A 21,156-nucleotide genomic window follows, 5' to 3' on the forward strand; every position below is an offset into this window, starting at 1 on the left:
AAATTTCTTTTGTGACTATGTGATGAAGCAAACTGTGTGGGAGTGAGTCTATACAATATACTGTGTAGCACTTGACAAATTTACATTTTGAAGAATCTTATTTTTAACAGTCTCATAACAACAAAGTATGTAAATAGTGCTCATTTTACTCAATAAGTGAGATATTTATACATTGGGGCTAGGCATAAGGTAAGCACTAGTGACTTTTGTTAGAAACCTGAATGAGCCGGGCGGTGGTGGCGCACGACTTTAATCCCAGCACTCGGGAGGCAGAGGCAGGCAGATTTCTGAGTTCAAGGCCAGCCTGGTCTACAGAGTGAGTTACAGGACAGCCAGGGCTATACAGAGAAACCCTGTCTCGAAAAACCAAAAAAAAAAAAGAAACCTGAATGATAAATCGCAACTTTTTTTTTCTTTTGCCAGCGAACACTAGCTAAGTACTTCAATCCTTGCTATGCCACGGCTAGGTTAAAACCAACATTCATCAGCAAGGTAAGATACTCATAGCAACAGCCCTTTAAAGAAGTCCTTTGTGAGCTTTTCTTATAACGACACGAATATAAGTCAGTCAGGAGTAGCTTAGAAGGAGAACACTGTTAAAAGTTTGTTTATAAGTATGTACGTGCACATGGGTTGGGGGCAGAGACATCTTGTGGGGGGTCAGTTCTCTTTTCCCATCTCTTGGGCCTGGGAGTTGAACTCAGGTTTGGCTATAGCACTTTTGATTACTGAGTCATCTCACCAACTTGAGAATGAGATAAATTTAAATGCATTAATTAGAGGGGCTAGAAAATGAGTTATGTCTGTCTTCTAAATTTTTTCAGATTGTTAGTATGTGCAGTTTATCCTTATTGATGGTCTTAAGAATTATACCTTGAATGAAATCATAGGGCAGGTGAAAAGTGAGATGTAAGTACTCTTTGAGATGCAAAATTATGAAGAGTTTCTTGTGCTTTTCCTATCATTCATTTATTCATTTTATTGTAGGTGCCTGAGTGTAGTATAGTATAGTGTGTGTGTGTGTGTGTGTGTGTGTGTGTGTGTGTGTAGGCTGATGTTGGGTTGGTAGTCTTCCTCTCACTTTCCACAGTTATTGATTGAAGCAAAGTCTCCTAGTTGAATCTTGAGCTTGCCTTAGCTCCAGGGATTTCCTGTGTCTTTACCCTGCTGAGCCATATCTAGCCCCAACCCTTTTATTTTTAAAGAGTATTAGATGAAAAGGGAATAGACAGTAATAGATAGTCTAAGTTGTCTATTGTGTTTTGCTAAATCTTTTTCAGGATCATAAATGTATATCAACCTTTGCACAGCAAAGATATTAATGCCTTGATAAGTTAACTGAAGCCATCCGTTGGTTCCATTTCTTATAACAGAGATGTAACATATCTTTGAGACATTGTTTTTGTATTAGGCTCCCTGGCATAGAATATTACCACTATAAGATGGCGCTTTTGTCTTCATGTGACTTTGTGTCAGGTGCAGCAGTTTGAGTATAGCCCTTTATAGAAAGTCACTTGATGTTCTGGGACAAATGCACCAGTAAACACTGGTTCTGAGAAACACATTATTTATTTTAAAGTCAAAGTGTGATTGCTGTCATGCAGAGTAAATAACAGAACTAGGGGGTGTCTCTGTATACCTTTCCCAACTGCCCGATGCTCTGTCTGTTTCATAGAATGCTGTCTTCTGACTCTTTCTGGTTCTGTTTGTGCTGGTGAGGGTAAACAGTGCTTATTTCCCTAGAAGATTTATTTCACAACAATAGATGAATTTCAGTTGTCTGACCTCACAGGGCACTCAGGCAGCAAGATAAGTGGCCTTGGAAGTCTGGGTTCTAGGTTTTACTCTAGTACTTACTGTGTCCTTTCACCTAAGGAGAAGCCACTTCATTGTTTCATGTTTACAGAGCTGTGTGAGGACAGCTAGGGACAAGGGCAAAGAATTGTGTAGCATCATTGAATTGCTGTGGGATTCAAGGAGTGATACTTGGTGCTAGTTGGCAGGTACCGATATGGGCAGGTAGGGCAGTCAGTGATTCTGAGCTGGTGCTTATTCTCACGCGGGAATGCCAGTCAGTATCCAGAATGCTTAGTGTATCATGATGAGAATACCTTTGCCTCAAAAGCTTAAAACAGGGTCCATTTGACAATGTTGACTTATAATGCCTTTATTTTTAAGGTAAATACAGCAGTCCAGTTAATTTTGGTGGCAGCTTCTTTGGCAGCTCCAGTTTTCAATTATGCTGACAGCATTTATCTTCAGATACTATGGTAAGTTTACTTCAGATTTACATTCAAACTACTAAAGTTACTAAATTTACTATGATAAACTTAGAATTATTCTGAGAATATCAGTACAGTGGCTTGTTGTGGTAAGTCTAGAATGACTTAGCTTTTGAAGTGCATAATACTAATGAACATGAGGTAGACAAGCGATGGCCACCATTTTTCTCTCCCTTCTATTCTCTCCCCCACTCCTTTTCCTGACTTTGTGCACTGAGTCCACTCAGTGCTACCGTGTGTGCACAGGTGTGTGCACTGGAGCATGGGCAGCCTCAGGAGCCATAGTCCTAAAGAAAGTTTTCTCTCTCTCAGCAGCCACCAGTTGCCAATAGCTCCTCAGAAAGGAGTTGAACTTTGAGTTCCTGCAGTATCCATGCAGAGTTTTTAGCTGGATTGTGCATGCAGTTGGCTACTATAATTTCATGTGTGCAGTATCTTTGTCATGTCCAATAAATACTATTTTGTGGCAAATGCCCAGCACCTCTGGCTCTTATAATTTTCCTCTGCTGCTTGCATGTTAATCCCTGAGCCTTGCAGTCGGGAGTGTGATATAGCTCTTCTGTTTGCACTGTACATTCCTAACACTCATCAGAGCAGCTGCTTTTTACAGTAGATAGTGATTAACACAACTAACCAATGTGTTAGTCTTACTGTAACACAACTAACACTATCTTAGCCTTACTGTAAGGCATGGAAGACAGAAGTTAGCAGTCACAACTTAGAGGGATGAGAAGGATTGCTGATGTGTTAGGAGTTTTGGAGGAAAAGAAAGTAAGAAGAGGGACAAATAACTGCAGGAAGGAAGTGTCATTTGAGCCATATGGATAGGTGAGCTGGGTGCCCAGGAGACACTGGACAGTGGTATTAAAGACCCAGCCTAGTGGAGGGTGCAGTGGGAGGGCACCCCAGGGTGAGCACTTTGAATTCTAATTCCTCAGCTGTGAATATCTTGAAATGTGTCAAACTCAAACTTTCAAATAAATAGGTTGTAAATAGGCTGCCATGTTGATGGTTAGTGATATTTAGTAAACATTTAATTATATTTAAAACTTGCTTTAGAGCTCTAAACAAAGTTGATTGGTTAATCAAAGTAAATTATACTAAACACTTTTTAAAATGATACAGTCTAAACTTCATTTTCTTACATAAAATATAGGGGTTGGTTTTTTTTTCCCTTTTGTATTTTGGGTTATTGATGGAGGATCTTTTTCTCTCAAACTGCACCCAGATACAACATGATCTCCTGTTTCTGCTTCAGGGCATTGCATGACTTTAGGTGGCCCCAAGCAGCCTTAAGTAGGAACTGTCTAGTTTGAGCCATATCACTCCAGTCTGTTTATAGTTGTTGCCATTCATGTCTGTATGAGAGTGCTTTTGTGGGAGAACATCGAACACCTAGGGTTGTGTGTGGGAAAGGATAGTCACTAGTACTACTAGTCTTTAGGCCTCGGTAATTATAGATGGCTTTTATTTGGCATCACCAGTGTAAATGAGGTCTTAAAGGAAGCCGTGAATTTTGATTTTGTAGTTAGACAGTTTTACCACACAGCCCTGTTTTCTTAGCTCGTTTTCACGTGTGTACTTCATGATTTCCGTGGTCGCTGTTTTTGAATTTGAAACTGAATCCTATTTCTCTCTTCAAGGTGTTGCACAGCATTCACTACAGCTGCATCAGCATACAGTTATTATCACTATGGTCGGAAAACTGTTCAGGTGATAAAGGGCAAATGAGAAGCACCCAGATCCAGCAGCAAGGAAGCAACTTCGTCATCGGCAGCAGCGCCAGCGAAAGCTACAGGACTTTCCTGATCTTGGTGTTCAGCTTGCGAAAGGTCTTGTCAGACAAACCATGTCTTCAAAACTGAAGAAATGTACGGCGAAAATAAGCTCGATCATGGGCCTATACAGAATTTCCAGTGTATTTTTAAATACAAATAAAACTATAATGTAGAATTTTTAATCTTAGGTTTTTGATTAATTTGTGAGATGAATTATTCTTGTTTTTTTTTTTTTTTATGTTTTTTAAAAACATAGTTGGTAACATGGAAACAAAGGAAAGCAGGAGGGAATTTCCTAAGATTGGATACACACCATACACAGCATGTCTATACATTTTTATGCTTGAATTTTAAATCTATAAATACATTAACAGTTCATGTGATTAATACTTGATCATTTGAAAACTGAGAATAAACTTAGCTGTGGGTACTGTAAAGGTGTACAGAGCTTTAAAATGCAGTACATTTTGAAAACAAAAAAGAACAAATAAAACAGAAGGCATTGAAGTTCACGAGTAGTCTTCCAGCCTCTCAGGTACCAAATAGTTTATGTATCAGGATAACAGATAACGCAGGAGTCAGAGGGAGAACACATGTATTACGCTTTGCATCTTACAGGCAAAGCATGACATCATGCCTTCTCCCTGTTTGTAATGGGATGTTTGATACTGGAACCAGTGCTCATATGTCATGTAAATAGGATGAAACTTTCTATTTTTCAAAGTTTTTTTTTTTTTTTTTAACTTTGGGGAATCTTCTATTGTTAACATGATAAAAAAGAAATAAAAGAGCTGGAAAAAAATCCATGCCTTGCACTTGGGTTGTCCTGTGGTGTGTGTTGATGAGACTATATAAGTTCCCCGATCTGTGACGTGCACTTAGATGCAGCACTTCCCCCTGTGTTGTAAAACTTACTGATTCCAGACCATCTGACCATAAAGACCTGCTCTACCCGTGTGTTTAGAGAAGTGAGCTCCAGGTAGAGTCAGGAGCTGGGAGGCTCCTCCACATACTAGAGGCTCTTGGTTGCCCTCTCTCCTTAGCTTAACCTAAGAATCGTGTGGATGTAAAAGTTTGTCTGCACCTGCCCTTGCTTTGAAATAACGACAAGGAGACCTGGAATATTTATTGATAAACTTCTTGCACTACAGCTGGACAGGGTTCTGATCTATTCTAACCCTGCTATGCTGCCTACCACCCAGCCACATGCCCCATTACCTACCTTCCTAGTCTCACCCTGGCTGTTCCTCCCTATCCGTGTCCTCATGGCAACTCCCTCCTGGCCACTCAACACTCTCCACCCAGGACCCCCTCACTCAGATTGGAAGTCTAGCCTTAACTCTCCTCCCCAGCCCTAGGCTGATCAGCTCTTGAACCAATCAGAGGTAAAGGAAAACAATATCTCAATATCTTACAAAATACCGAGTCAGAACATGCTTTGTAATGATGACAATACCAAACTCTGGACTGCACCCAGATGATGTCCGGGTACAGAAATCAGCATTTGAATACACTGCACAGAAACATTCCCCAACATGCTACTATACAGTAAGCCTCTAGTCATTTTGTTGAACTGTGTTCAAATAGAAGTTAAGAGACAGAAACTCAAGCTTTATTGCATTGTGCAGCTCTGTTGCTGGTCCTGACGTCTTAGCCACTGTGGTGGTTTGGATGAGAATGCCTCCAGTCTCGGGTGTTTGAATGTTTGGTTTAGGAGAAGTGTGTCACTGGGGACAGACGTTGAGGTTTCAAGGCCACGTGCCATTCCCAGTTTGCTCTCTGCTTTTGCTTGTGAGTCAGGATTTGAACTGTCTCATCTTTTAGCTCCAACTGCCGTTCCTACCTGCTGCCAGCTTCCTACCCTCTGAAACCACAAGTAAATAACCCTTTCCTTATGTAAGTTGCTTTGGTCATGGTGTTTTGTCACAGCAGTAGAGAAGTAATGTAGCCACCCAGTCTTAGAACATACTAAACTCTACAACTGAATCACAGGGGCAAGAGAAAAGATGGGCAAGGCTGGCCATTGCCTCTGCCTCAACTCTCCCATCACAGTTTTCTAACTGAGAGCTGCTGAGGCTAGAGATGGAAGGACTGCTGGAGCATCCAGGATGGTGATTGAGAAATGTCAAAAAGGTGGCAGAGTGCTTATGGAGGAAATTAGATGTTTACTCCGTTTAATTATATTAGCTTATTGCAGTTATTGTTAACCCATAGTATCCTTAGAATGAAGGGCTTTCGACCTAGCTCTGGTCAACACACTTTTTCTGTATCTACTCTTACAGTCCAAATGCCCTCAGGATCTTCTGTATTGAATTGTTACAAAATACATCCTGTCCATTTAACATACTAGAATTTTATTTAAATGAGAATATTAGAATATACATTTATGTATACAAATTGGCAAATTTATTAAGTGTCTCCATAGAATAGACTCATTCTTGAGAGTAGGCTAGAAACACTGAGGCCATTTAATTATGTGTTAGGACTTAATACTAATTCACATTTTGGCCTTTGTAACTTTCTTTTAAATTTTTTTTTTTTATTAATCATTCCATTCGTTTACTTCTCAAATGATATCCCTCTTCCTGGTTCCTCTTCCACAAATTCCCATCCCACATCTGCCCTCTCCCCCGCTCCCCGTTGCCTCTATGAGGGTGCTCCCCCACCCACTCCCACTCCACTGCCTTTGTAAGTTTTAAAGTGGGATTTAGAGAGATCTTTCAAATTCTCCTGGGCATATATTTGATGAGAATAAGGATACAGTTTAGAATGTTGAAAACATGCTTGGATAACCCACTTAGAAATGTATAGTGTGATTCATATTCAGGTTCAGCTTTGATAAACTTGCTGTCTGCAGCATGGTGTTTGTGCTACAGCCTGTTTTGAAGATGAGAGATGAATTCAAACAACTTTTCCTTACAATAGAAATAAGCACTGTTGTGAGTTCAATTTTGCCTCCGCTCCAAATGTTTATAATCCCACCATTTGGAAAGACAGAGGCAGAAGGATCTAAGTTGAGACCAACATGGGTGAAATACAGAAAGACTTGGAAGCAAATTGCCTGTGTCTCACAAATGTTACCAGAAGGCCAGTTTTAACTGTAACTCTGGAAATACATGTTTTGACACACCCTGAAATACAAGTAAGAATCCAGAAGGCCTTAGCAAACCAACAATAGCTCTTACCTTGGCTATCAGCTCAAGGCCAACAGAACTCATTGTGCTAAAATCGGGCCACAAGGGAACGTCCATGCAAGAAACTTAGAGATGGCATTTCTAAAGGAGTTGTTCCTTCTTACAACTGCTTTGTTATCCCATCTCCTTCAGTGTAGTATCTCACTTGGTACTGAGGGATATACGGAGTACTGACCAATGTAAAGGATGTCACAGAATGACAGGAGCTAGTAAGACAGGCGTAGTGAGAACAACTATAGGAGGAAGGGTGATACACTCATTCCTTCAACAGAGGAGGACACAGTGTAGTTCTGTGTGAGCCTGAGACATGGTGGCTTCAGGGAATTTGAAGCTCATGTTGTCCTTAGGCATCAGCATGTTTCTGCATGCAGATGTATTTCAAATAGGAGACACGGGGATAATTGAAGTTCTGGAGCCTCTGCAGGTGGCCAAGGCTGGTTTGTTTAATCTGGTTGCTGGAAGGAAAATCAAGGCCTCAAATGTGTCTGATTTGGATGTTGGGGATAAACCCAAGGCCTTGTACAGGCTAGGAAGTCACTCCCACTGAGTTACTTCCTCAGCTCTGGCTGGGTTTTTGAAGGCCACCAGGTGTGTGTCGTAGAACTGCCTGTGTGGCTTCCAGCGCTGCCTCCAGAGACACACAGACAGCACCAGGGTGCTAACCAGTAACAGGCCACTGGCGGTACACAGTCCCCAGAAGATGACCACAGAGCTGGGCTTGGTTGTGAAAGTGGCACATGACCTCCTCCAGCCTGAGGTCTGTGACTGGCTCAGGCCAGCCCTGTTGGCTGCCAGTACACACACATGGTAGGTGGTGCCAGGTGTCAGCTTGTACAGGGGGTGCTGCCTGGCAGTAGCATAGATGTCCACTACGGATTGATTCCCAGATCGTCCTTCTGCCACATAGTGGATCTGATACCAGAGCACCACTGAGTTGGGGGCACACCAGTGGACGAGCACTGATGTGTCAGTCACCTCTGACACCCCCTGCAGCGTGGGAGGGTCTGGAGTGGTATCCTCCCCACTGAGACCAGGGCAACGGCATCTGAAGCGCCTCTGCAGCTCTGCGCACGGGGTCTGCAGATGCTTGCAGGGGTGGTATTCACAAGAGACGTCCTGGGGAGGTGCCGCCACCTGGTCCCGAGTCTCCTCCTCCTCGCTGTCATCATCTAACAGCAAAACTGGAATCTCATCCTGTGGAGGGTCTGTGTGGAGAGCCCTGGGCGTGGCTTGTGTCCTCTGCTTGGTCTGAGGTAAGCTCCTGGGGTTTGGTGAAGTAGGCAAGGGTTCAAGGTACTTGCTGACTAATGGGGTAGAGGCAGATGAAATATTAGGCTCAAGGATATGTGTGGCAGTCTGCTCTGCCCCAGAACTGGCAGCACCAGGCAGAGCCCTGGAAGGACTATAAACTAGCTCAGAGTTAGTGGACTGGGCAGTTTCCTCTGAAGCATCTTTATACATCCATGATCCTTGTGTGGGGGAAGTCATGGTGAGGGAAGGGACCTTGGTGATATTTTGTTGGCTTCCTCCAGGCTGAGCAGACAAGGCCGTGCTCTGTTCAATGGAAGGCCCCTGTATCCGTGGTGCAAAAACTGAATGATCGAAGCGGCCTGGGTTTGAAGGCAGGAGGGTGGTGCTTTGGTCTGACCTGCACACATTAGACAGGTGGGAGAGGGAGAGAGGGCCTGAGAAGGGGCCCGTGGATCCTAAAGCAGGCTCACACATGGTATCAGCTGCCCTGTAAGGGAAACCACTCATTAGGAGATACCTGGATTTCAAGCTTTGGAATCCTTAATGTGGGGTGTCTCCTCTGTCAACATATCTCTATCTGATATTGTCTGGTAACATCGTTTTATTGGCCCAGGAAACTTTTGAAGGAAGTCCCTTCATCCCTTCTGGGCAAAACAAGAAATAGGAAGAAGGAGCTAACTACCCAAGATGTCATAGCTAGCAAATGGCAGAGCACAGCCGTATCTACAGTAGGAAGTGGAACAAAGCCAGACTTTCTGGCTTTAGCCTGTGCTCTCAACATCTTTTTTTAACATCATGGTTAGCCCCTGGCTCTTAAGGGATTTGGCGATAACCATGGGAAACAAAGTAGGGAATGGAAGTGAGGAGCCCCACACCACAGCTGGACTTTTGAGGATGGTTGATTCCAAAATGGAGCAATTAGCTGGTGGGGATGGTCTAGGAGTGCTCACGATAAGTAATATCCCTAGATTGTTAGCACCCATCTTCTCACACCTGCTTGGGTATGGATCCCCTGGTGTATCTTAGAGAAAAGCTCTACTAAGCCAAGAGATACCTTGAGAATTGGTTTCCTGCCAGGAGAAAGCTCTGTAAGCATACTAGCCTCAGGCTGAATGGTCAAGAGCTGGGCTGCCTCTTGGGTGGTCAAAGGGCCTAGTCATTAAGAGCACAGGTGGAGATGGAGATGAATACTGCCTGCAACATCTAACAGCTACATGAGTTAAGATATCAAGTGCTTCACTTGTTTGGGCTCTATTCCTTTGTCTGTAAAATGGAAAGATGGCACAATTGTTCTTGCTTGGCCCACAGACTACATTTCCCAGCCTCCTTTGCAGTTAGGTGTGGCCTGCCCATAAACTGCTGGCCAGGGAACAGAGTGGAAATGGTAAGCATCTGGCAGCCTGTTCCTTGTAAACGCTTCTAAGTCCATTGTCCCATGTTCTTTGCCCTTTCTGGCTAGCTGCATTCCAAGCAGAGTCTCCATCCCCCCCAGCATGACTACATTGGGGTGAGTGCTCGTATGGTCAGATGGACAAGACACAAGCTGGGGCAGGTCCAGCTCTGGAAGGCTGATTCTTGCCTCACAGCCATCTACTTGGTAAATGTGTTACCTGTGTAAGACAGTTTTGTTGACATCCACGAGAAGCCAAGCCAGCTCACAGCTGCAAATGAGAGGGTTGCCAAAGAGACTGACGGACAAGACCTGGGAGGAATTCCAAGGACCAAAGGAACTCAAGTTGCAGCTGAAATGACACACACACACACACACACACACAAGTCAGTTAAGTCATGCTTTTAGGTTCACAATGTTCCCCTGAGGTGGCCCCGTGGTTAAAAGCTCTGGCTGCTTTTCTAGAGGACTGGGCTCAGTTCTCAGCACCCATGTGGTGGCTAACAACGATCTGTAACTCCAGCTCCAGAGGATCTCATATCCTCTGATGTCTGTGGTGCACAGACATAAAAACAAATAATTAAATCTTTAAAAAATACTTATTTATGTGTTTTATGTATGTGAGTACTGCATTTGCATATATCTGCATGACAGAAGAGGGCATTAGATCCAATTATAGATGGTTGTGAGCCACCATGTGGTTGCTGAGAATTGAACTCAGGACCTCTGGAAGAGCAGCCAGTGCTGTTAATCACTGAGTAATCTCTCTAGCCCCCAAATAATTAGATTTTTAAAAAAGAAAAAATAGCCGGATGGCGGTGGCACACGCCTTTAATCCCAGCACTTGGGAGGCAGAGGCAGGCGGATTTCTAAATTCGAGGCCAGCCTGGTCTACAGAGTGAGTTCCAGGACAGCCAGGGCTACACAGAGAAACCCTGTCTCAAAAAACCAAAAAAGAAAAAAGAAAGAAAAAAAGAAAAAGAAAAAAATATGTTTCTAGAGACATAGTAGTATTATAGAGAAAACAATTCTGTTAGTGATAGAACTTTGAATAGAACCTAAATTGAGCTTAGACCTTCTATATTGCCTAAACGCTGTCATTATTATTTTATATCCGAACAAAGAAAATATCTCCACGACAAGTGCTTTTTCAAGGGTCTGTGATGATGAATGTGTGTGTAAATACAAACATCTGCACAAAAAGTAGACAGTAGATGCTATTGTTATAAAGCAGTGCTGGGGCTTGAACCCAGAGCCTCACACATACTAGGTAAGCATATTACCAGTGAGCTATACACAGCCTTAATCCAAAACTCTTAGTGAAACACTACTGGGAAGCCATGAGAGCCAGATGTTGTAATAGGTCTCCAACCCCAATAAGCCCATGCAAATAGCACACAACTCTGTTATAATATTTATAAGCTGCATGCCTAGATTGGGTAGATCTACCGTTACACTACTCTATTCCCCAGCTATATGAGCCCTTGCTACTTGCTGCTTCTCCAGGCCACTTGTTTTTTGTTTTTTTTTTTTCCCATCTTCTTTCCACCTCGTCTGTCTTCCTCTGTCTCCTTGTCTCCCCCTTCTTCTTCCTCTCTCCCCTCTCTAAAACTTCCAGCCCCACCTTTCCCTTCTACTGCCCAATCACAGGCTTTAGCCTTTATTTGACCATTAAAAATGGGGAGAAGGTTCACATGAAATCACCTGGATACATGATCCACGCCTGGGGGCAGCCTCTCTTGGGGAAGCAGAATTAACATCAAAATACAAACAGTACCAGGGCAATTCACAACAGCCAGAGAGTAGAACGAGACCATACAAAGATTCTGTTGGACTCTATGGAAGAAAGGGGAGAGAGCCAGAAGTGGGTCTGCCATCGCTGAGTATGGTGGATAATCCGTAAAAATGGCCACAGGTCCTCTTTCCTCTGGAAACACATACCTCTGCAGTGTGATTATGTCTCTGAACATCAAAAGCTAGTATGTATTTCTAGGTCCCTGGAAACAGGGTGACATACTTAGGCTAGCAGGATATTAGCAAATGTGATGTAGACAGAAATGAGAAAGCAGTGGAGTTGGGCCATAGTTGATGGCACGATGCCAGTACTTATACAATGCCTTGATTCGTGTACCCGTTAACTCTCGCTCCCTCATCTTCCCTGACTGCCTCTTGTGAGTTACACCAGTTACTCTGATTGCCTCTTGGACTACACCAGCCAAGGCTTTTCCTTGCACTGTAGGAAAGACACAGCTGAAAGAGTCCTGAATGTCAGCTCACTCACAGGAAACTGTGAGGAAAGCTGAGTCAGCAGGAAGCCACTCTACCCACTGGCTCTGCAGCGGAAGTGCCCTGCAGCCCTGCAGCCCTGCAGCCCTGCCTGGTGTCAGGGGCCCAGCCTGGTTACTGTTAGCCTCACAGCCAGCATTGACATTAACGTGAAGAGCAAAGGAGGACATCAACAGATGGCAGCATCATCCTTGAGCGTTTCGAGAATGATTGAAACTATGGCCATTTCTATTGACTAACTGATATGAGTTTCCATTTGGAGCTCTAAAATACACAGCTCAACGTTAATCTATCTATCTATCTATCTATCTATCTATCTATCTATCTATCTATCTATCTATCTATCTTGAGACAGGGTAGATACGTAGTCCTGGCTGATCTGAAGTTGCTATGTAATGGACCAGGCTGACCTTGAACTCACAAAGATCTATCTGCCTCTGCTGGGTACCATGCACCACTGTACCTGGCTTTAAATGTATTTTTTTTTAAAGATTTATTTATTATTATACATAAGTACACTGTAGCTTTCTTCAGACACCAGAAGAGGGCATCAGATCTCATTACAGGTGGTTGTGAGCCACCATGTGGTTGATGGGATTTGAACTCATGACCTTTGAGAGAGCAGTCAGTGCTCTTACCCTCCGAGCCATCTCACCAGCCCCTAAATGTATTTAAAAAGGAACAAGTAAAGAACTGACAGTTAAAAGTCATCTGCAAGAGGCTCACCCAGGGGATAGTTTCTGAGTTGCCTTTGTTACATAGAGGATGTCACCTAAATTTGGAAGCTTATGCACGCCTTCTTTTCATTCACATGATTTTTGGGATGGTTTGGTTCCTGTGGTCTGGGCAGCCTCACGGGGGACAGATAATGTAGGGCTACAAGACTGTACTGGCTGGTTTTGTGGGTCAACTTGACACAAGCCAGAGTCATTTGAGAGAAGGAGCCTCGGTTGAGGAACTGATTTCATGAGATCCAGCTGGAAACCATTTTCTCAGTGATCAATGGGGGAGGGCCTAACCCATGGTGGACCATGCCATTCCTGGGTTCTGGGTTCTGTAAGGAAGCAGGCTGAGCAAGCTAGTCAGCAGCATCCTTCCAAGGCCTCTGCATCAGCTCTTGCTTCTAGGTTCTTTCCCTGCTTGAGTTCCTGTCCTGACTGCCTTTGGTGATGAACAGCAATGTGGAAGTGTAAGCTGAATAAACCCTTTCCTCCCCAACTTGTTTTGGTCATGGTGTTTCCTTGCAGCAATAGAAACCCTAACTAAGACAATCATCAATAGAGAGCCTCAACTGGGTGTGGACTTCTCTCCATGGCCCTCTTACCACCTGGGAGGTTACATGCTGGTCTGTGTACCGGATGCTATCTGCGGAGATTTGCGGGACTCTAGCCCTGCTGGAGTAGCCAAGGAGTTGTGCCCTCAGAAAGGAAGAGGGGAGTTGGATAGAGGCAGCCCCTGTGGCTCTAGAGCAGAGAGATGCTACACAGCAGTGGTGAGTGGAGCGAGCAGGGAGGTGGAGTTCAGATCTGGGTCAGCCGCCAGGTCTCTTCTGCAGCCACCATTGCTCTGGCTGGGCAGGGTGCTACATGTAGTTGGCTAGGAGGTCGGGAAGTGAGAGTGGAGCAGCTCCTAGCAGTGAAAGCTTCAGGAGAGAACTCTCTTCCCTAGAGTGTTAGAGCTTACATGACAGACACTCCCACAAGATGTTTGGTGAAACAGTTCTCAAGCCTGTATTCCCCGTGGACAGGGTCTTATGTATGCTTTGGGGTGGGCTGGGATCTAAAGCCAGATGCTTCCTATTGGCTTTGTCTGGCTTTTAACGGGTGGTAATGAGCAATCACAATGAGGCAGCCATGCCTGCAGAAATGGTGGAGAATTCCACTCGGCATTTCTCACGCCCAGCAATGGTAGATCCACTCCTGGCTCTCTCCTGTTCCTTCCCTGGAGTCTAGCAATATTTGACCTGGGCTCCTCACTCGCTCTGAGCTCCTTGACTCTCTTAGATTTTAATTCCCTACCCTTCACATTCAGTTGTAATTCATCATGGGCAACATGCGCTGCAAAGAGCTATGGCATCCTTTCTATAGTAGTCTCTCTTACTCAGCCTGATGGACCGTTACCACCACCTGCTTTATAACATCTTGGAAGTCAGAACCATATTGTCATTACTGTCGTAACTGCCATCTTCACCACCACTAGCAGCTTCACCACTACCATTATTATCATACAGTCATCACCACCACCATCATCACTACTATCACCATCATCCTCATCGCCTCCGCCAATTAGTAGTGTCGTGTATGTGTGTGTGTGTGTGTGTGTGTGTGTGTGTGTGTGTGTGTGGCAGGGGTAGGGGGTGGGGGATAGGCACGTTGATGCGCATGTGGGAACGTACGTGTGGAAGTCAGAGGCTGCCATCAGGATGTTCTCCTCAATCACTTTCCACCTTATTTTTTTGAAGCAAGGTTTCTGCACCGCACTTGAAACTTGCCTTTAGCCGAGGCTGGCCGGTCAGCCAATTCCAGGGCTCTACCTGTCTCTGTACCCCCTATGCTGGCATTGCATATATGCACCACCATGTCTGCAGTGCTGGAGATTAGAACTCATGTCCTCGTGCTTGCCCCTTTCTAAGCCTCTGCTCCAGTCCCACCTTTATCAATTCTACACACAACCACTATACTCCAGAAGCTGACTCAAGGGCTCCCATTTGCTTTTCCCATGCAAAATGCCCCAGGGAGAGCACCACTGTAACGTTTCTGTTTCACTTTGTATCATTTTCCAATGCTTAATTCCTTTTCCTTTGCATCTTTGTACTCTTAACAAGCTCAAAGGAATCAGAGCCACAAAGTGTCTTTCTTCTCCCGCATGTGCTCAGTAGCTGGTTCCTGGATGAAGGACAACTGTTCCCTCTTAAGGAAACATAGTTCCATCTTTGGCACCCACACTGAGCAAAGGAGAGCTAGGAAGACTCACTCCTAGGCTTCTCTGGGATTGCTAGCCAGAACACCACCCTTATCCACAATATGGGAAGCCCTTTAGTGCCTCTGAGCTACCATCTCACTGGACTCTGAGAGGCAGGCCTTTGACCCAGGAAAAATGCTAGGTCCAAGTGGGTCAGGGAACACAAAACCTCGCAGCAGAACTAAGGTTCAGGGTCTTTACAAAGGTCAGTGACTCAGAACAGACTGTTAAATAACTGGATATTTCAAACAGAGCTGTTTAGGCTTAGATTCAACAGAAACCATAAGGGCTGAGAGCATTGAGTAAGGGGCTGGCTGAGGTACCCAGATCCCAAAGAGAATTGTTCTACACCCTGTGCAAGACAAGGGAAGACTGAGAGATGGGGTTTACTAGCCCACCACCCACCTGTAAACTCAAAGAGGGGAGACAAGACTGGACAGTGGGTTGGAAGCTCCTCTAATTCCCATCCCTACCAAAACACAAGGAGGAAAAAGGATGTGTCTACATCAAAGGGCAAGTCCCAGATATAGGCCCCACTGACAGGAGGTGGCCTGGGGTCTTCCTCAGTGTCCTACTACTCTGAGAAGCTAAGCCAGTGCCTGCTACTAGAATAAAAGGAGCAACTCCAGGTCCTACTGCATGCTAAGCCTTCCTACCCCTCGTCTTCCATCCCAACCCTACTCATACCCTGGGATGGACTGAAGAGGCATCATCTGGGGGAAAAGACGGGGTTCCAGTGGAGAGCCCTGGTGTCCTTGGCTCCTCCTTGCTAATTATGGCTGTGGAGACTGTCTGAGACCTTCCTAAGATACTATGAGAAAGATGAGGGAGAACGGAAACCCAAGAGGATTTGGAAGAGCAGTGGCAGAAACAGTAAGGATTGGTATGTCATAAAAATTCAATATAGTTTAATGGGCAAAATCAGTCCAATAATAAAAGCTGGGCTTAGGTTCACTTACTTCTGAAACTGAAGGACTTGTAGATTGGGTGTGTCTTGAAAGATCTCTGTGTGAACAGAAGTAAGTGCTGGAGAGTCTCCACAATCCAGCTGCCGCAGGTTGGGAGTCATCTTGAAAATGTCTCCCTCCAGTGTCTTCAGCCTGGGCATCTTTCTCAGGAAGAGGGACTTGAGCTTTGGCAGGTTTCTGATCCACCCAGACTCAACTAAAGTCAAAGGAAATTATCCATTACAGTAAGGAACAAAACCCCAGGGGACCAGAACCAGCAATAAGGAAATAAGTGACCCAGGGGACCAGAACCAGCAATAAAGAAGTGAGTGATGGGGTTGGGGGTGGGGTCACTGGTAGGGCAGCTGGAAAGGCTCTTTCTCAGCTCTACCTAATCCTTCTCACAGCCCAGGTTGGTTAAGATTACAAAGAAGCAATGGACAACTCACAGCAGGTGTGAGTCTGTACCCAGGACATTATCTCCAAGCCTGCTGTTGTCACAGCCTCTGGTTAAACTCCACTTGCAAAGTAGCCAGACTTAGTTCTAATGCCTCCCAAGAGCTGAGAGCTTTCGAGGAACATAAGAAAGGACAAGAGGGCACAGGGTTGGAGGCGGGGCCAGGAACTCAATTTTTGTAATTTCCCAATATATGGAAAACATCCCCTTTTCTGAATTCCTCGTTCTCTCTAGCCCCCTGCCACTCTTCCTCTCACGGCTGTGATGAACACTGGTTATAGACACATGAGGTATCTTTAAAGACCAATAAAATCGTGCTCTTGAATCAAAGACATCTCCCTCCTACATTCCGTTGAAAGGATCCAACATCCAAAGAAACAATGAGGGTGGTGGGACAGTGGAATCAATGAATTCCTCAGCATGCTTGAGGCTAAGTTCGTCTGTCAAGGGCCACAATGATAACTTCGCCTCGTCATTCCATAGCGTTCATCTAGCCAGAACGCAGTGGCAGTGGCTAAGATGTTGAGATCTGCCTGTGAAATGTTTGGGCTTGGATCTGGGGACATTAGGCACGCTAGACCTTTGAGACTTTGGTAAAGTCACGCCACCATTCTCTGCCTTGGTTTCCTCATATATAATCTGGAGATTATCAGCAGTTCTGTGATTGTGGAGCACTTTGGGCACACGCGGATGGTTTCTGGGGCCACCTCTAGAAGAGCGCAACCCTAATCTCCAACCTCCCCAAAGGCACATGTGTAGCCCTCACACGGTTCTCACCTCTTTCTAGGCTCGTGCCGCTCAGATCCAAGAGCTCCAGTGCCGCCAGGGGCCCACCGTCCACCCCCGCGAATGCCTCCTGGGCGATGTGGCCCAGCTCGCTGCAGGAGAGGTTGAGAAGCCGCAGCGCTGGGAAGCATGCAAAGGTCCGTGGCAGCAGCGCTCGCAGTGGGTTCCCGGCCAGCGCCAGCGAGCGCAGGCTGCTCCCCGAGGGCCCCGCGCAGGGCGGCAGCTCGGTCAGCAGGTTGTGACTGAGGTCGAGCTCACGCAGCTCGGCCAGCGTGTCACGGCCCCAGTGTAGCACGGAGATGCGGTTGTGGTGCAGCGTGAGTACGCGCAGCTCGGGCAGGCGGCCGAGCACAGGCTCGCTAAGGGCGCGCAGCAGGTTGTGGCTGCCATCGAGGCTGCGCAGCGTGCGCGGCAGGCAGCTAGGCAGGCTCTCCAGGCTGCGGTTCGCCAAGTTCAGAGTGGTGACTCCCGCGGCGGGGAGTCCTACACAGAGAGAGTCGGTAGGGTGGCGGTCGAGGCTGTCCCAGTCTCCCTGCTGAGTGAGTCGGAAGAGGGGGATCCGGTCCTGGGAGATCCTTTCCAGGCTCTGGCTCTGCGCCATCAGCAGTTGTAGCAGGAGCTGCAGCAGCTGCAGCATCAGCGTCCACCGCATGTCAAGTCTCTAGGGAAAGACTACAGAGGGCCCATGGTTTCAGAGGAAGCCCCGAACGAAAGGCACACAAAGTTCCTGTAGTGTGTGTGTGTGTCCGGGGAGGAAGTAACCCCCACCCTCATCCCCACCCTCACCCTCGTCCCCACCCCCACCTCGTTTCTGTCAGTGAGCAGGTGGAGACGAGCGTTTTCCTCATCTCTGGTGCAAGATCCATCACACACCTGCTTGTCCTTGCTTTTCCAGCAGGAGTCTTCCCTGTCTTTTCCATGCCTGGCCTGACTCTTCCAAGACCCCCGCCCTCATGCTTCCGTGTGCTCCTTCTCTGAGTTTTCGAGAGAAGGTTGTTTTCTCTTCCTCTGTAACACCCCCCCCCCCACTTCCCCCACCCCAGGTTAAGCAGCTTCGTTCTAACCGTGAACACATCCAGACTAAACCTCTGCTGAGATTAAAAGTATGGACTCAAGGAAGATTTAGTTGTACCTAGAAACCATCATCTGGCTAACTTTTCATAATACAAGGGTCCTGCCACTTCTGGTGTCTCTTTCTTAAGAGAAGCTCAGGGTTGCCTTCAGAAGAAGATAGGAGCCCTAGACACCCGCAAGATTTGGGATCCTGGTCCCAGATAGGTTCTAACAGAAGCCAGCACTGGGTGTCAGCCCTTTGCAGGAGGGATTGATTGCCCAGCCCTGTTAGCTGTGCAGGGCAGGAAGTCACTGTCTGATAGCCCACATTACTGCAGATTCCCACCCTGGCTCCCTGCTGAACACTGATATGAACAGTGAGCCACCATTAAGGCTCCTAGGGCAAGGCTCCCCTCTTAGTAGGGAGTTAAAGTGATGAGAACGTTGCTGGGAATTGGAGCCAGGTGCTAATGTATCCTGTAGTATGCCATACTTACCAGGCAGCTGTCCCAGTGGGATGTGGCGCGCCCTTTTAGGTCCTCAGTCTTTGGAATACTGTAGGAACCAGTGACCTCCCGGGTCAGCTCTGAATGTCAGAGGGAAGAAGCCAGGTTCCCGGCTGCCCCTCCTCCAGCTCCATCCAGGAGGAGCTTGAGACACTCCTGCCCCGAAGCCCCTCCTTCCCCACCAAGAATTCTGTTGTTTTCTATCCCCCTTCCTCCCTCTCGCCTCAGGCCTCTCTTTCCATAGACCTGGCATTCCCAGCTCCAGCCCCACCCCCACTCCTCCCCGTCCTCTTTCTTTGCTAAACTTCTCCCAAGCTTGAGAAAAGAAGCCAGCAGGAAGAGCAGTACTCAGTAAAGCAGCACGCTCACCTCACAGGAATCTTAGTCTCCCTTCTAGGTGATTCCAGCCATCCCAGGCCCACCAGGACGACTGGGAGCATGCTGGGCTATTGTCCTCAGTTCTTTGTATATAGACCCTGGGACCAGAGCCTCCAGTTTTTCCCCCTGTCAGCGCTTATCTTTGGGCATCTCTGAGAAGTCCCAGGAACCTTTCAAACTGGTCTGATGAGATTACTAGTCCCTGGTGGTTTCATTTGATGTCCTCTTTATGCAGTGTCTCAAAGATAAGTGTTTCGGTCTAGGCTGGCTGAGACCTGGTTAGAAGCATTCCTCGGCCTGAGCCAGGTTAAGGGGAGTCTGCTCAGTGCTCTCTGTAGGGAAGCGGCCAGGAGGTCTGGGTCCTGGCCCTGGTGGTAGAAACCCGACACCACTGGTTGATCAGGGAGGGAGGGATGGGTGAGAGGGAGGTGTAGAAGACCAGGAAAAGATGGAAAAGGGAAGGGGATGGAGACTGGCTCCTGTGGCCCAGCCATGAAATCCTCAATGCTTTGGACAGAGTTGCATACCCAAGAATCAAAGCCTCAGACTTCTCTCAATATTAAATATGCTCTGTTCATCCTGGTCAAGCCATTGCCTCCACTGAAGTCAGCATGGGTAGCTGATTTCAGTTGGAGACACCAGATAAGAAGGACCAGAACCCATTAAAATATAAGTACCCTGTTTAGATAGACCACAAGGAGGAAAAGACGTTGTCTTAGTCAGGGTCACTGCTAGATCCCAGGTTCATAAGCATTCTCTCATCGAATCTTCTCAAGGTACTGCCCACAATCCCATGATAAGGAAACCAAAGTCCCGAGTTGACTGGGCTCTGGAGCAGATGATGGGTGAGCCATCTGGGTATTCTGAACCAAAAGGTGTTCTGTTGCTCTCAGTGGACCCAGTGTATTTCCTCGTAAGATAACCGTTCTTAGCTACTCAGATAAATCCATATCACTTAAGACACTAAAATATTTAGAAAGTCTCCTTTTGTCTATGAGCTGACTTCTTGGGCATAGTAGGATGAGGAAGTGCCACTGTATGGCACTTGGGAGCTTTTCAGGGACACCGAAGAACTCTGTTGCAGTCCTTTCTCTTGTAGCACTGCAGGAGCATAGGAAAAGGTGACATACGTGTTTTACCATAGGAGGATGTTGCATGTAATGATTAAAAATCAATCCGGGGCGGGGGGTGGGGGTGGGGGGGTGGAGAGGTGGCTCAGCAGTTAAGAGCACCGACTGCTCTTCCAAAGGTCCTGAGTTCAAATCCCAGCAACCACACGTTGGCTCACAACCATCTATAATGAGATTGGATGCCCTCTTCTGGTGTGCCTGAAAACAGCTACAGTGTACTTACATATATAATAAATAAATTTTTAAAAAATATTTAAAAACCAACAAACAAACAATCCATGCTAATGCCAGCTATGCTCCAGTACCGCGGTCTCCCCTCCCCCAATGGGAGCTACAAGCTTCCGGCTTCCTTGTTTCCCTGCCTCTGAACTGCTCTATCTTCCCAGCCACTCACCTCCTGTGGCTAGCTGTCACAAATCCCTGTAACCCAGTAAAATAAAAATTCCAGAGGTTTGTAATTTATCAGTCAGATTTATAACTAAATTCTTAACTCATAGAACGCCCACTCAAAGAACTCAAAACTCGGTTGATAATGATATAAGCTGTCCATCTAGATTGGACAAATTGTCCTATATTATTCTATTAACTATCTGTGGCTCTTTCAAGCCACCTGGAACCTGTTTATCCTCTTCCTCTATCCTTCTCTGTCCTTCCTGTCTGTCCCCTGTCTCCCCACCCCCCAAACTCTTAGCCCTGCCTTCCTTTTTCATTGCCCAATCACAGACTCTAGTCTTATCTTTCACCTGCCCTCCTATAG

At 46.2% G+C, this 21,156-nt stretch overlaps 2 protein-coding genes across 7 annotated transcripts in view; one reads left to right on the forward strand and one right to left on the reverse strand.

The window, feature by feature from the left end:
• Nucleotides 1-4,875, forward strand: part of Crls1 (cardiolipin synthase 1) — a 20,137-nt gene extending 15,262 nt beyond the window's left edge. For 2 of the 4 annotated variants that reach the window (NM_001024385.1, NM_025646.3), the window contains exons 5-7: nucleotides 424-492; nucleotides 2,179-2,270; nucleotides 3,926-4,862. In NM_001024385.1, the coding sequence (NP_001019556.1) occupies nucleotides 424-492; nucleotides 2,179-2,270; nucleotides 3,926-4,013 (249 nt within the window). In that variant the 3' untranslated portion in view covers nucleotides 4,014-4,862. Of the gene's footprint in view, nucleotides 1-423; nucleotides 493-2,178; nucleotides 2,271-3,925 lie in introns of all 4 variants that reach the window. The other 2 variants (XR_866333.3, XM_006500012.3) reach the window with 2 other exon arrangements.
• The window catches only part of Lrrn4 (leucine rich repeat neuronal 4), a 27,325-nt gene continuing 10,943 nt past the window's right edge, over nucleotides 4,775-21,156 (reverse strand). The window contains exons 1-5 of one of the 3 annotated variants that reach the window (NM_177303.4): nucleotides 18,883-18,951; nucleotides 17,324-18,004; nucleotides 16,102-16,306; nucleotides 10,116-10,247; nucleotides 6,605-8,992 (exon numbers count right to left, since the gene is read on the reverse strand). In NM_177303.4, the coding sequence (NP_796277.2) occupies nucleotides 7,789-8,992; nucleotides 10,116-10,247; nucleotides 16,102-16,306; nucleotides 17,324-17,984 (2,202 nt within the window). In that variant the 5' untranslated portion in view covers nucleotides 17,985-18,004; nucleotides 18,883-18,951 and the 3' untranslated portion in view covers nucleotides 6,605-7,788. Of the gene's footprint in view, nucleotides 8,993-10,115; nucleotides 10,248-11,599; nucleotides 11,788-16,101; nucleotides 16,307-17,323; nucleotides 18,005-18,882; nucleotides 18,952-21,156 lie in introns of those variants that run through there. The other 2 variants (XM_011239602.2, XM_030251770.1) reach the window with 2 other exon arrangements.

Source organism: Mus musculus, chromosome 2 (genome assembly GCF_000001635.26).
Source record: "Mus musculus strain C57BL/6J chromosome 2, GRCm38.p6 C57BL/6J".
Classification (NCBI taxonomy): Eukaryota; Metazoa; Chordata; class Mammalia; order Rodentia; family Muridae; genus Mus; species Mus musculus.